At 33.6% G+C, this 15,266-nt stretch overlaps 1 protein-coding gene across 1 annotated transcript; it reads right to left on the reverse strand.

The window, feature by feature from the left end:
- Positions 1–7,109: 7,109 nt before the first annotated feature.
- Positions 7,110–8,030, reverse strand: LOC131864366 (germin-like protein 8-2). Its single transcript, XM_059215210.1, has 4 exons — positions 7,904–8,030; positions 7,621–7,805; positions 7,303–7,452; positions 7,110–7,187 (listed from the first exon to the last, which is right to left on the reverse strand). The coding sequence occupies exons 1-4, from the start codon at positions 8,028–8,030 to the stop codon at positions 7,110–7,112; spliced, it is 540 nt and encodes a 179-aa protein (XP_059071193.1).
- Positions 8,031–15,266: the final 7,236 nt, after the last annotated feature.

The following is a 15,266-nucleotide window of genomic DNA, read 5'->3' on the forward strand; positions in this document are numbered from 1 at the left end:
AGATTTAACCATGAAACCCTAATTAGGGCTAGTTATAACAACAACCACTTTAACCAATGAGAAAACTACAACACTTTGGGCACATGTCCCTCTTTGAATGTGGATCAATGAGAAATGAGATTAGGTACATTGAATAATATTTGATGTAATGCCATATGTCACTTGCTCCTCCTTTGATGAGTTAGGTTCAATACACCTACAAGAACTGACTTGGCATCACTGAATTGGTCTATGATGATCAAGCACCACCTTAGCTTGCATGTCTCCCTAGCAATATGTCGACACTCAACATCATCCAATTGCTTGATGTGATGGTTCATATTCTCAAATTGCATCCTCTTGAAAATCAAGTTTCTAGCTTTGATTAACTCTTCTAAAACTATTTATAACATGTAATTTTTTTCATATCAGTTATCTTTTTCTTGAATAATATTTTAGGAGATTGACAAAATACCTAGGTTTACATTTATTATACTTTTAGTATTGTTATCTATTCTTTCATTGTGGTAGATGTAAAATGTTTCTATCATAATTTTGTGGGATACATATATGACTAATCCATTACAATACAAGGAACATTTTGGAGCACCAACAACAACTACGTATTTAGACTTTGTTAGTGTATCTGAATGTTCCTTCTAGATAAATTTTAGAGTTGATATTAGCTTGTTAGGATGTTGGTTTCTTGGGATTCTATGCCTGTGTGTGATGACATTTCATTATATTAATTAAAATATTTCTAATTGATAGAGTTTCTATTTTATTTATGATTTTAATATACATATTTATATAATTTATAAAAAACTTTTCAATAAAATATTTAATATATTTATAAAAATCTTTATCATAATAATGTATATTTAATTCAAATAAAAATTTCTATCTTAATTTGTTTTAAATTTAATGAAAAATAAATAAATAAGTATAAATTATTTTGTAATTTATGAAATAGGCTCATGACAATAACTGCATAGTTACTCTCTAGTTGGTATGATGTCAAAAAAATTAGATGCACGTAACATCATTTGGCTACCAGTTGGAGGAATTGTTGAAGAGATTGTATGGTTAATTAGTAACTTATATTTCATAAGTTTTATTTTTCAAAAAGCTTTGAATGAAACCTACACTAGATGTGTGTGCATGTAACCACCCAGATGATGGAACTTTACTACATTTTGTGTAGTATAATTCACGAAATGATACTTCATCATTAAAATATGTGAACAATTTTTAAAATAACCAAATTGGAAAGAGCATAAACAATACGGGGGCAAAAAGAACACAAAATATGCACTAGGAACTATTATTGTCTTCCTCCATAAAAGCCTCCACAAAAAAGTGCTTGTAATAGGAATAAATCTCTGGAAGCAATTATTCTCATCCAAAATTCATGTAACAAAGATTCATAGTTGACAAAGGATCTTTTCATCAGCAATGGAACAAGGGACACTATAGCCTAAAAAGGCAAACGTGACTACCAAAATAAAGTAAAACTAGATGAGGCCATGAGGCAAAACAAAATCTCCACATGCCCTCTAATGCTAGATAACTGGTCTAAGTGGTGCAAAACATGACCTTGAAGAACTCAAGTAACGGTAAAAAAAGGTTAAAAATTAGACCAAGAAGGAGTCTTGCGGCCTTGTAAATAGCCAAAATGACATTCATGCAAGGAAAAATTAATAGAGAAAGACAAAACAGTTTTATTCAAATTGTTCAAAATTCATGCAAAAATAGATAAGCAACATATGCAACTCTAAGATTGACCAAAAATTGATTTGATTTGACAATATTTATGTTAACAACAGCCAAGAGGGAAGAATGAGAGGGGGGTGAATCAGTCTTCACCGGAATAACAAACTTTACCGCAAAACACAGATTTGATAAACTGCAGTAATAAGACAGATAAGAAAATTAATAGCACAACACACAACACTAAGATTTTGATGCGCAAAACCCAGTTAAGCGAAAAACCATGGTGGGAACCTACCCACAGTAAGATGATACTCTACAATAGTATGTGAAAATATTACAATGAGGAATGCACATGCATTCAGGCACACTGCCTAGAGCTCACTGCTCAAATAATATTTGCTCGGAAGGCTACAACCCTTAGGGAAGTCTCACTGACTCGCAATAAGATTTGGACTACAATTCGAAAGAAATGAACGGAAAGAATAGCATCTCCAAATAGAATCTCACCACAAACTCAACATCGAAGGATACATCACATGTTCGCACACAAACCTCTCTCTGATAATGAAGACACAACATCAAACAACCAAATTACATGACTATATCACCTATATATATAATTTATCAACCTTGATAACAAGGTCGGCTAAACCCTCGACCCTCAATTAAAAAATTACATCACATGATACAAACACTGACCACTAGACCAATATAGTGGTTTACATAGCATAGCATGGTTCTAGGTCAAATTCCCAAACACATAACTCCACCGAAAATCACGCAAAGATCAATCGCAACACGCTACACCACCAGAAATGGTGCATAACACACAAATCATCACTGGTTGATAGAAACCACCAAAAACTCACACAACGATAAATACAGATTGCCAAAACAAATAGGACATAATTAAAAAAAATACCAGCAAGCACATTAGAATCATCCACAATAGCTGCACCAACACTACTTTTCAAATCTTCATCGGTCAACGTCTGAAAGCTAAAGAACACAACCAATCAACAACGGCCAGGAAGAAAGATAACTTGCGGAGAACCAAATCATGATTCAACTGAAATTAAGATACACAAGACCTTCCCAAGAAATATCCCAAAATCTCAGCACCAGATCTGATCACACCAAAATATACCAGAGGATATACCGAACTCTGCGAAACAGTGATCAACAAAGCATCGCTACAAACCGGATCAGAAAATCTTCCCAATCTGCAATCACCAGAGAAAATCATAGGAATATGTTGACATCAATGACCACAACATATCCTAGCATGACCAACAATATCCAACAATTTATGCCAAAACAACCACTTTATATCACTAGTTCAAATCAAATATCTATGCCAAAAGATCAGCCTATGCAAATTTTACCACACCAGAAAGTGCCAAAAAGCCAGCACACAAGGATCGGCTTTTTAATAAAATATCCCAAACCTTTACACATGCAGATTGACCATAGTAAAATAATTGATCGTCTTATTAAAATTGAAGACAAATCATCTTTTAGCTAATTAAGCGCTTCCACTATCCACACAATAATGTGTTCCTAAAAAATCGCCCTACAGTAGAGCTTCAAATTTGTCAACTTGGTCTCCATGATCAACAATTTAATAAAAAATATATATAATTTAAAATACACTAATCAACCATGAAATAAAATCTCCTATTTTTATTTTATTATTTATACGATGAATTTTATAAACTTCAATTCATCGGGATTTTTAAAATCACAGTAGAAACACCTTCGGATTATCATGTCCTCACAAGAACACAAAAATATTATGGCACAAATCCACATTCCTTTCAGATGCTCAACCTCAATCAAAACCTCTATAAATCTGCAGTCATAATTAAAATAAATTACAAACATGTGAGTACCAAAAAACTAGTGGAGCTCAAAAAAAGAAAATGCACAGATTGAGATGAATGATAAGCTCTTAATATCTTTGATCAACTTAGGGGTGATTAAAAATACATATCTAATACAGTTCCACCTATAATATCAGATGCTATCTAGAATCATGTAATGTTTCATGGATAAGATTAACATAACCAGGCATTATTCTAACAACTAACCATCTAGCAAACTTACATAGAAGAATATTCTAGTTAGAATATCATACACTAACAACACATAGCTTGAAAAATTGGTGTAGGCTATTTTGGGTTCATGGAGGTGCGAGCAAACGTTAATCTATAGTAAGTGAAATTGCTCAAACCCACAAAAAGGTCATTTGGAGCTCGTCGATTTTGCACAAGTCACGAGTTTTCTCTTGCACAAGTGTTTATCCTTTTGTAGACTACGGTCTTCTTCAGCATGGTTTTCTATGTGGTTTTCTTCTATTTTTTTGTGTGTGCCTGGTTTATTCGTGTGTGTACCTAATGTTCAGATTGCTTTGGAAAACCAGGTTATTTCCCCTGTTGGTGAACTTTTAACTAGCACATTTTTCAAGGACTAGTGCACCCAACACCCCTATTTTGCTAAAATAGGCTCAACTGTTGAGAGATGAAAGTGGACCTTGTAATTTGCATGAATCTAATTTGTTTTGTTGTCCCATCACAACAAAATGTTTCGAAAAGGTGTGAACTTCATATAAACACAACTCCCTTTCCCATTCTAGGAATCAATGTACTCAATATAGAAAACCAAAAAACCTAGTCAATCAAGCATTCAGGGAGCGAAACGATAAAGAAGTCCCAATTTGATTATTCAATCATTGAAATATATGCTATAGCAATTATGATCAAGTGTATTATGTAATTCGTACCTAAGATAAGGTGTCATCATTTCACCATTTATCATTTGCTTAGCCTCTTTTCTTGTGGGGGCATGCATCCTATCTCATCATTATCATTGTTGAAGAGAGAACACTAATACGCGGTTTGGATAAGGTAATCCCTTATATGAAATAACCATTTCTCCCAATTTTCTCTATCTACAGGTCCAAATCCGATAACAAGAAAGTTAAAGAAAAGTAGACCAGACATTAGCAGGCATCACAAAACATTGATTGAACGAAAACCCTAAGAACAGGGCACCCAGCAGTCATTGACCCATATTTTTAAGAGGCAAGTGATCAAATATTGTCGATTTCATTTTCGATCATCTCTCAATTTTCCCTCAACTTTAGACACGGATCTCCAACGTTTCTCTCTAGTACAATTAGCTTCATATTACAGTCCCAATTTCCTCTCTATGTCTCCATCTCAGATATGTCTTACTCTTTCTATATTTCATCTTGTATCTACTACATTCTATAAAACTTAGTCATTTTACCATTGTTAGACTAGTTCATCTATAGACACTTCACTGTCTCCATCTCATGCAACAAAAGGAACAGGAACCTAATTTCGTATCCCTTCCTTAAAGACAACAACTAGTCCTATTCTTATTACTAATTATGTTGTGTCAACTAAGATCTTCTAGCTTACATTGGTCAATCGTAGGATCTTGTTTCCTCCATTTCAAGGTTTACATTGATTTATGAGATGGTATGATTATATATGCTACATAAACCAACATTTTTTAAGGTATGATCCCATATTGTATTGGTATAAAATTGGTGGTACTGAAACCAACATTGATATAGAAAAAAATAGACATTTTTATTTCTAACGTGTTTCCATCTACATCTTTCACTTGTCTTGCAATTGTGTACATTCTCATGTAAATACCAACGATGTTATACTCGCGCCCTTTTATGCTTCATACCATAATGTGACTCCTCTAATTCCATAAGACCAGGAGTGCGCAAGGAGTGTAATGCTTCGTGTGGTTCATGTAACTAAACTCGGCTTCTATTTGTAGATATGAGCAAAGGTTGTGTTTTTATCACTTAAAATGTGCTTTATATGTTTTCTTAAATGCTCACATATACATACTGGTGGCATAAAATGAAAGTAAGCGTGTAGGACTCAATAGAATATAAAATAGTGACTAGTGATTTAGAACTTTCCTTGGTGTAACCCAATAAAAAATATTGAAAAGAATGGAGTTGTACCCTCATCTCTAGTATCAATTAAATGCAAGATTCACAAGCCAACTTCTCAATTTGAGTCTTAAATACAAAGTGGACATTACCTAGCACTTATGTAATTTCGTACAATATTGTATTCTTGTGGAAAGAGCTTGCTTAACAATATGCTCGAGTTCTACGCTCATTGACTAATTCTCTCCAATGACAAAACTTATGTTTCCATGAGTTGAAATCTAGAATCTCCATTTCCAAGTGTTGCACCATCTTATTACTCGACGTTTTTCTTCATCCAAATCTATTGATTGATATCTTCATTATTTTATAGTCTCTCTTTTCAATGTCTTCCCCCAAGCTAAACTATGCAACCAAATAGCGTTCACTTCCTTGTCAACCTCAATCAAAACCTAGAATAAAAAACATGCACCTAGCTATCAAATATGGAATAAAATACATGCACTTGTCTAAAACAAATTAGCACTTCCCTAAATAAATCATGTAGAAAACTTTCTCCAATACCAACCGATCGATAATCAAATCGAATATTCCATTCTAATCTCACCATCGCTGATTTTTGTTCTCTTCACTTATGTGCCGATCCAATGCACTATGCTACTGATGTGAACATTCAGAAAGCCAAAATTGGTATCTTCTACATCTACACCTTCCACTTGTCTTGAAATTTTGTATGTGGTCAAATTTTGTGCCTACAATGTTATACATAATATTTCGCACCCCTTTGTGATTTATAACAATATGTCACCCCTGTAATACCACAAGACTATTTAATAAAGAGTATGTTGATTGAATAAGATTTATGTATTTGAAATATGCTTCTTTTTTGTTGTGAGCATGTACTATGTTTTTCATCAACTCAAGACATTATTGTTGCAGTTTCTTAAGAATTTGAGTATCTGCAGTAGTTGCATAGAATGAAAATGAGCAAGCTTCAAAGACATAGGTTATATAGACATCGAAGGCATGAAAGAAGAGGTCGTGAAGCTTTAGAATGAACTGATGTATGAAGCTCTATTTTATTAGATCATTTATAAATGCATGGGAAAAGTAGAAGATTATGATATTTGCAGATCTCACTGATAATGTATGAGTTATATCTATTATCTTATTCTTGATGGAAATGCGATTGCCAATTTCTCAATATGACGACACTTTTATCTTCTTCGTATCAATCAACAAATACCTTGAGATATTGGAAATTATATTCAAAATGCGCTTACAACTTACCTTAAAATGTGTTACAGCAAAGTGAAATTTTAATGTTGTCATCAAAGGGACAAAACGACATCAATATTTAATTTTCAATCTTTGGAATATGATGAGGACATACTGATGTCCAAAACAGATGCTATGAATGGCACAAGAGGACGCCAATAACCCTAAAATGATAGTTTTATTCAACGGTTAATTTTCAATCTTTGGAATATGATGAGGACATGCTGATGTCCAAAACAGATGCTATGAATGGCACAAGAGGACGCCAATAACCCTAAAATGATAGTTTTATTCAACGGTGAGAAAAAAGAATTGGGAAAGACGGTCTTCATTGGGAGACCTCTTGTTTGTTTTGTTTAGTATGCGAATTTCTTTTGAATGTAATTCACCAGTTCCTGGGTGATGCGGAAGGCCTTGCTCAAAACGGAATCGGGGAGAGGGGGATTCGCCGCAAACAGAGAATTGGCGATTGTCTGAACTCCGGGAAACTGGCTGCTCAATCCAGCTATGGCCACTGCATTTTCATGCCCCACATTCTGCTGGAAATGAACAAGTGCCTTTGGAAACACAAACACATCTCCCTTCTCCAAAGTTTTGCTGAAAAATTTGTTGCTGGTGTCAATGAAACCCACAAGAAGCTGGCCTTCCAGTAAAACAAGAACTTCGGTGGCTCTTGGGTGTGTGTGAGGAGGATTTATTCCACCCACTGCGTAGTCGATGCGGACCAACGATATTCCAAACGTATTGAGGCCTGGTATCTGTTTAACGTTCGCCATCGTTACGTTGGAGCCCACATCATTGTCGGTGTTCCCTGCCTGCCCAAGTCCCCGGAAGAAGAAATCGTTTGCTGAAACTTGCATTGGGTCTTTGCAAACGAACCCGTTCACCAAAACTGTTTAAAACAAGATCAAATCAATCTGTCTGTTAGTAACTCGACTCGTCTAATAAGCAAATCATTATCATTGTTTATGTATAAATATTCTCACTCACCGTTGCTTTCCTCATCTGCAACGCAGAAATCTTGCAAGGGATCCGGATCCCCTGCCATGACCCTGTCGCTGTAACAGCATATCAACAGAAAAAGTCCCAACGTGAAGTAAATCATGCGGTTAGCCATTGTAATAGAAACGCAGACACAAGAGATCAGGATATGAATGTCTATTACAAACCCATTACACGCTTTATATAGCCCAAACCATAACTCTCCGCAAAGACTAATTCATCTTGACTCCGTATATTTCACGGATCCTTCCAGAGTTGTTGCTCTTTTCCTTACGTCACACTAAGTCTTACTGCATGTGGTTGTCTCGCCTGCTACCGCAGATGTATTCTCACCATCCTTTCATTAACGTTGAAATTTTCTATCTTCTCCCTGCCCTGCTGCGTATGCCTATCTCAAGATCAACTTACCTCCTGCCTTACACGTATTCTCGCCATCGCCATCATTTTAGTAATGTGGAATTGTTTAGACTTAATTGGAACGGTGGGCTTCTTCAAAGGAAACAATATATAAATCTTTCTCCACCGTGGGAGAATCGGTATGAGAGGAAAGTTTCTTTCTTGGAGTTGGATATTGGCCTAAAGACTGTCCATGCTTTGTACCCTTTTTCAATGAGATTTTTATCTCTCGTCATTTAAATTAATTTATGTTATTCAATGTTTATTTCTCAGATTGTCTATGTTCTAGGACAGAAAAACATTGCTCAAAATAACTTATGTTCATTTACTTTACATTGAATGCGTTGATTAGAATATCTATTTCACATCCATCTACAATTTTGAAGTCAAGTAGGTGTATTACTTTTCTTTAGCAGTTTTGGAGACCTAAATTATAGGTTTAAGACAACATATGCAAACATAAGAACCAATTTATGGAGGATAAATGTATAAGAAGATAGATTTTGGAGAGGTATTCTACAAGAAAAAAAACTTTTTGGTGGTGTTGAGAATCCCATCTTGGAAGAGACCATGTTGTCCAAGGGATCTAGTATTTAGAATTATTTAAGATCGTTTTATTTTTCCAAACCCTAGAGGGTAGATGGGTAGCGGAAATAGAATCCGGTTTTGACATTACAATTCACTAGAATCCATCACCTCTATAAGATATAACCTTATTAAGACGTTGATGTCTGATTTTCAGAATGTCATGGGTGAGTAGTTTGAATGCATCTTGAACTACCTTGGGTCAAGGTACAACAGTGACTAAAAATCGTACCGCTTCCAATACTCATAACTATAATGAATGTAAACCGCGATATTTTAGAGAAAAGAGCCTTCATTCTCAAACTGTTGATGGGTGCGAAAACATTGCTCACGTTGCGTTGAGTGCGTTGCTTAGATTGTCTCTTTCACATCCATCTACAGTTGAACTCGGCCAAAATTTAATCTTTAGGTGAGTGTGTTGTTGTAAATGAAGTGCATTGTTGTAAATGAAGTAGGTGTCTTTTCTAGCAGTTTTGGAGATCAAAATTTTACCTTTAGGTGAGTGAATTCTCTTTAATAAAGTAGGTTTACTACTTTTTCTAATGTTTGAGATCTGTCTATTTCCATTTTTCGACACCAAAACTTTTCGTCCAGTTGACTGCATTGTCCTCTCGATTCTCCTTTTAACAAAGTACATACAGTTGATTTAGATGATTTATTTTTTATTATTTTTGTGAGATATATGTTTATTTAATATTTTTTTTAACTTAATGTTTTGATGAATTAGTTGTTTGGGGTAACTAAATAGGAAAATATAATATTAAAGATTATTTTTTTCCTCTTACTTCAATCAAATATATGAGAAAAGTATTTCATATTGATTAGACATTTCATTTTATTTATTTTTATTTATATTGATTGAATTTTCTTTTCTTTTATATCAAATAATATGACAATTATAAATAGTTTATAAAAAATATTCAATTTGAGAAGTAAAAAATGCGTTAAAAGTGATATATTGGGATGATTCTTGGTTGGGAAACGTTTAGTTCCATGATCCCTTGTTTACCTATCAAGAATTATCTTTTTACTCTCTTTGGATAAGGGTGGCTAACTAATGAACTTTTTACAATTAAGAAATCAAAGTGATCAACAATCGAATATAAGGAACAAATAGAGTGAGAGGGGGAATAAAATTCTACACCTGATCGATTCATGATTATAATAAGTGGTTCATATTATAGAAGAGCAAGTCAATAAAACAGTTTGGTCATATTTTACGCTAGTATAATCTCAGTTTTCTTGATAACTACTCGAGTACATTTTTTTTTAATATCTCTCATAGGTTTTACCTTGTCTTTCATACCACACTCACAATCTCCAATTCCCCATTGAGTTTCCACAAATGACTAATACGAAAGGTAAATCTACATCCATGTAAGAGCATGGACACCGGGAGTGATCTAATATTGGATGCAATTAAGTGAGGAATATTTTTTGAATGAATCCCTATACTTTTGGACCCTTTAATGACATGGTTTGCATAAGTAAGAAAATGTTTATTAATGTAGAGAGCATGGTTTTAGGTACTTTTCTATGTGGAGGTGATACAAATAGGCATGGGTAGCCTATGCGGTTACAGATGATTGTGGTTCTTCCATCAACGCTATTCTCTTTTTTATTGAATGATATGGTGTAATAGAAAAGTCAAGAATACACAACTAGCAATTGCACCTTGGTGTGCAATATGTACGCCGAATAGATGTGGAATGATTATTAAAAAAAATTGATCTATTTTTTCATATATTTGTGCAACACGTGAGATAAATTAGCAAACCATTTAGTAAATGATATTATTTATTCAACAAAGGTCTCAACATTTGAAAAAATTATAGATCCAAATCAACTATGCATCTACTTAAACGGACAAATGCAATCAAACAAAACCCTTAAACCGGGAATATAATCGAGTTCCATTACCAATATTCTTATGTTTTGTTTGAAATAGGGAGAGAAGGAGAGAGGGAGATATAGGGATATAAAGAGAGAGATAGAGGAGGAAGAGTGAGGGAAAGATAAAGGAGTGAGGAGATAGAGTTAGGCGATAAATATAGAGAGGAAGATAGAGATCGAGATTGATATAGATATGGAGAAGAATAGGGATATGGATATGAGAGGAAGAGATAAAGAGAGAGGAGAGAGAAATAGATAGAGATAGAAGAGATAAATATATAGAGAGGGGGAGAGAGAATGAGCGAGGGATAACTTTGAATCAATTGTGCATTCATTAATACAAACCAAACATAAGTGAAAGAAAACCTTTCAATCAAAAGATAATTGAACTCCATTACCAATAGGCTCATGTTATGTTTGCAATAGTGAGAGGGGAGATATGAATAGATAAAGAGAGCGAGACATGTCTGGAGATAGGGTGACAGAGGAAGAGAGAGCTAGAGATGGGAATGAAGAGAGGGAGGTGGCAAAGAAATAGATGGTTAAAGAGAGTGAGACGTGCCTAGATAGAGTGAGAGAGGATGAAAAGGACAAATAAAGAGAGATATAGTTGTAGAGGGATAAGGAGAAATTAAGATAAAGATTAGGAGATAGAAACGGATAGAAAAGAAGAGATACAAAGATACAAAAGGGGAGAGAGAGAGAGAGGGAGGGAGGGATATTTTTGGGCCAATTTGTAATTCAAACTCGTTAATGAAGATGTTAACATAGGTTGACACCTAGTATGGTGGTTATACCTTTTGTAAATCTTTGAACCAATAGTAATAGTATTAACATAGTATTGAATTATTTGTAATTGCCATGTATAACCTCATTTTGTGTGTTTTGTCACGTATGCACTATCCTTTAGTGCATTATCCACTTATACTTCTCAGTACATAATACATCTGAGGAATTTTGTAGATAGAGTGGCAAGGGAAGAAGTTACATAGAAGTTGTATACTTCAACACTTCTCTTGTTTGTATTTATTTCTCACATTTGGGAGTCTTAAATTACACACTATAATTATTTTCTCGATAACCATACTTGCCTTGCTTTAGCTTTACAAACAACCTTATGACCACACATAATAAGGTCAAGTCATCCTAAAGCCCATACAACCTTGCATCCCTCTAATGACATGTGTGGTTAATAATCACATTCTAAACTGAATTAACAATAGCTTCGATTTTATGTCCAACGACCATTAAGTTTAATTTAATCTAAATTGTTCTATTGATCTAGATTCTCCTTTAAATAAGAATAATATTTAAGAAGTCATAAACATATAATTTAATATTAAATTTTTTAAATACATAATTAATTATTTTAATATTATAAACTTTTAAAAGCAATAAATATTAATAGATAAAAATTTCAAAATAAATTAAAACAAATTATTTTTAAAATTCAAAATATAATTTAAAAATAATAATATATAGAACTTTTTACATTTTTAAAAATACTAAAAAATCGAACTATTTCAACAATGAGGTTTAGACCAACCATGCACTACAATTTGCAATCAACAAATAACAAATGGTATGAGCACTAAGTAATTCATCATATATCTTCGCATTTCTCCATCATAATCAGTAAAATTCAATTAACTTTGAGAAGTAACAAGAACCCATGCAAAATGTAGAAAGACAGCACAAACATCCACCATATCTTCAACAAAACTTATGTATTAATTTCAACAAGTCTTGGAAACAATCTCTAGCTTCCTCCTCCTACTCTACTTTCTAACAGTTCTGCTCTACTCTATTATCCACCTATTAACCTTTAAAAATGAGAAGGCAAACCTTATATAGAAGTCTTGATACAAATGAATGTCCGAGATTGATTTGAATTTAATGGCCGAGATTTAACCATGAAACCCTAATTAGGGCTAGTTATAACAACAACCACTTTAACCAATGAGAAAACTACAACACTTTGGGCACATGTCCCTCTTTGAATGTGGATCAATGAGAAATGAGATTAGGTACATTGAATAATATTTGATGTAATGCCATATGTCACTTGCTCCTCCTTTGATGAGTTAGGTTCAATACACCTACAAGAACTGACTTGGCATCACTGAATTGGTCTATGATGATCAAGCACCACCTTAGCTTGCATGTCTCCCTAGCAATATGTCGACACTCAACATCATCCAATTGCTTGATGTGATGGTTCATATTCTCAAATTGCATCCTCTTGAAAATCAAGTTTCTAGCTTTGATTAACTCTTCTAAAACTATTTATAACATGTAATTTTTTTCATATCAGTTATCTTTTTCTTGAATAATATTTTAGGAGATTGACAAAATACCTAGGTTTACATTTATTATACTTTTAGTATTGTTATCTATTCTTTCATTGTGGTAGATGTAAAATGTTTCTATCATAATTTTGTGGGATACATATATGACTAATCCATTACAATACAAGGAACATTTTGGAGCACCAACAACAACTACGTATTTAGACTTTGTTAGTGTATCTGAATGTTCCTTCTAGATAAATTTTAGAGTTGATATTAGCTTGTTAGGATGTTGGTTTCTTGGGATTCTATGCCTGTGTGTGATGACATTTCATTATATTAATTAAAATATTTCTAATTGATAGAGTTTCTATTTTATTTATGATTTTAATATACATATTTATATAATTTATAAAAAACTTTTCAATAAAATATTTAATATATTTATAAAAATCTTTATCATAATAATGTATATTTAATTCAAATAAAAATTTCTATCTTAATTTGTTTTAAATTTAATGAAAAATAAATAAATAAGTATAAATTATTTTGTAATTTATGAAATAGGCTCATGACAATAACTGCATAGTTACTCTCTAGTTGGTATGATGTCAAAAAAATTAGATGCACGTAACATCATTTGGCTACCAGTTGGAGGAATTGTTGAAGAGATTGTATGGTTAATTAGTAACTTATATTTCATAAGTTTTATTTTTCAAAAAGCTTTGAATGAAACCTACACTAGATGTGTGTGCATGTAACCACCCAGATGATGGAACTTTACTACATTTTGTGTAGTATAATTCACGAAATGATACTTCATCATTAAAATATGTGAACAATTTTTAAAATAACCAAATTGGAAAGAGCATAAACAATACGGGGGCAAAAAGAACACAAAATATGCACTAGGAACTATTATTGTCTTCCTCCATAAAAGCCTCCACAAAAAAGTGCTTGTAATAGGAATAAATCTCTGGAAGCAATTATTCTCATCCAAAATTCATGTAACAAAGATTCATAGTTGACAAAGGATCTTTTCATCAGCAATGGAACAAGGGACACTATAGCCTAAAAAGGCAAACGTGACTACCAAAATAAAGTAAAACTAGATGAGGCCATGAGGCAAAACAAAATCTCCACATGCCCTCTAATGCTAGATAACTGGTCTAAGTGGTGCAAAACATGACCTTGAAGAACTCAAGTAACGGTAAAAAAAGGTTAAAAATTAGACCAAGAAGGAGTCTTGCGGCCTTGTAAATAGCCAAAATGACATTCATGCAAGGAAAAATTAATAGAGAAAGACAAAACAGTTTTATTCAAATTGTTCAAAATTCATGCAAAAATAGATAAGCAACATATGCAACTCTAAGATTGACCAAAAATTGATTTGATTTGACAATATTTATGTTAACAACAGCCAAGAGGGAAGAATGAGAGGGGGGTGAATCAGTCTTCACCGGAATAACAAACTTTACCGCAAAACACAGATTTGATAAACTGCAGTAATAAGACAGATAAGAAAATTAATAGCACAACACACAACACTAAGATTTTGATGCGCAAAACCCAGTTAAGCGAAAAACCATGGTGGGAACCTACCCACAGTAAGATGATACTCTACAATAGTATGTGAAAATATTACAATGAGGAATGCACATGCATTCAGGCACACTGCCTAGAGCTCACTGCTCAAATAATATTTGCTCGGAAGGCTACAACCCTTAGGGAAGTCTCACTGACTCGCAATAAGATTTGGACTACAATTCGAAAGAAATGAACGGAAAGAATAGCATCTCCAAATAGAATCTCACCACAAACTCAACATCGAAGGATACATCACATGTTCGCACACAAACCTCTCTCTGATAATGAAGACACAACATCAAACAACCAAATTACATGACTATATCACCTATATATATAATTTATCAACCTTGATAACAAGGTCGGCTAAACCCTCGACCCTCAATTAAAAAATTACATCACACGATACAAACACTGACCACCAGACCAATATAGTGGTTTACATAGCATAGCATGGTTCTAGGTCAAATTCCCAAACACATAACTCCACCGAAAATCACGCAAAGATCAATCGCAACACGCTACACCACCAGAAATGGTGCATAACACACAAATCATCACTGGTTGATAGAAACCACCAAAAACTCACACAACGATAAATA

The sequence above is a fragment of the Cryptomeria japonica genome, unplaced genomic scaffold, assembly GCF_030272615.1.
Source record: "Cryptomeria japonica unplaced genomic scaffold, Sugi_1.0 HiC_scaffold_84, whole genome shotgun sequence".
NCBI lineage: Eukaryota > Viridiplantae > Streptophyta > Pinopsida > Cupressales > Cupressaceae > Cryptomeria > Cryptomeria japonica.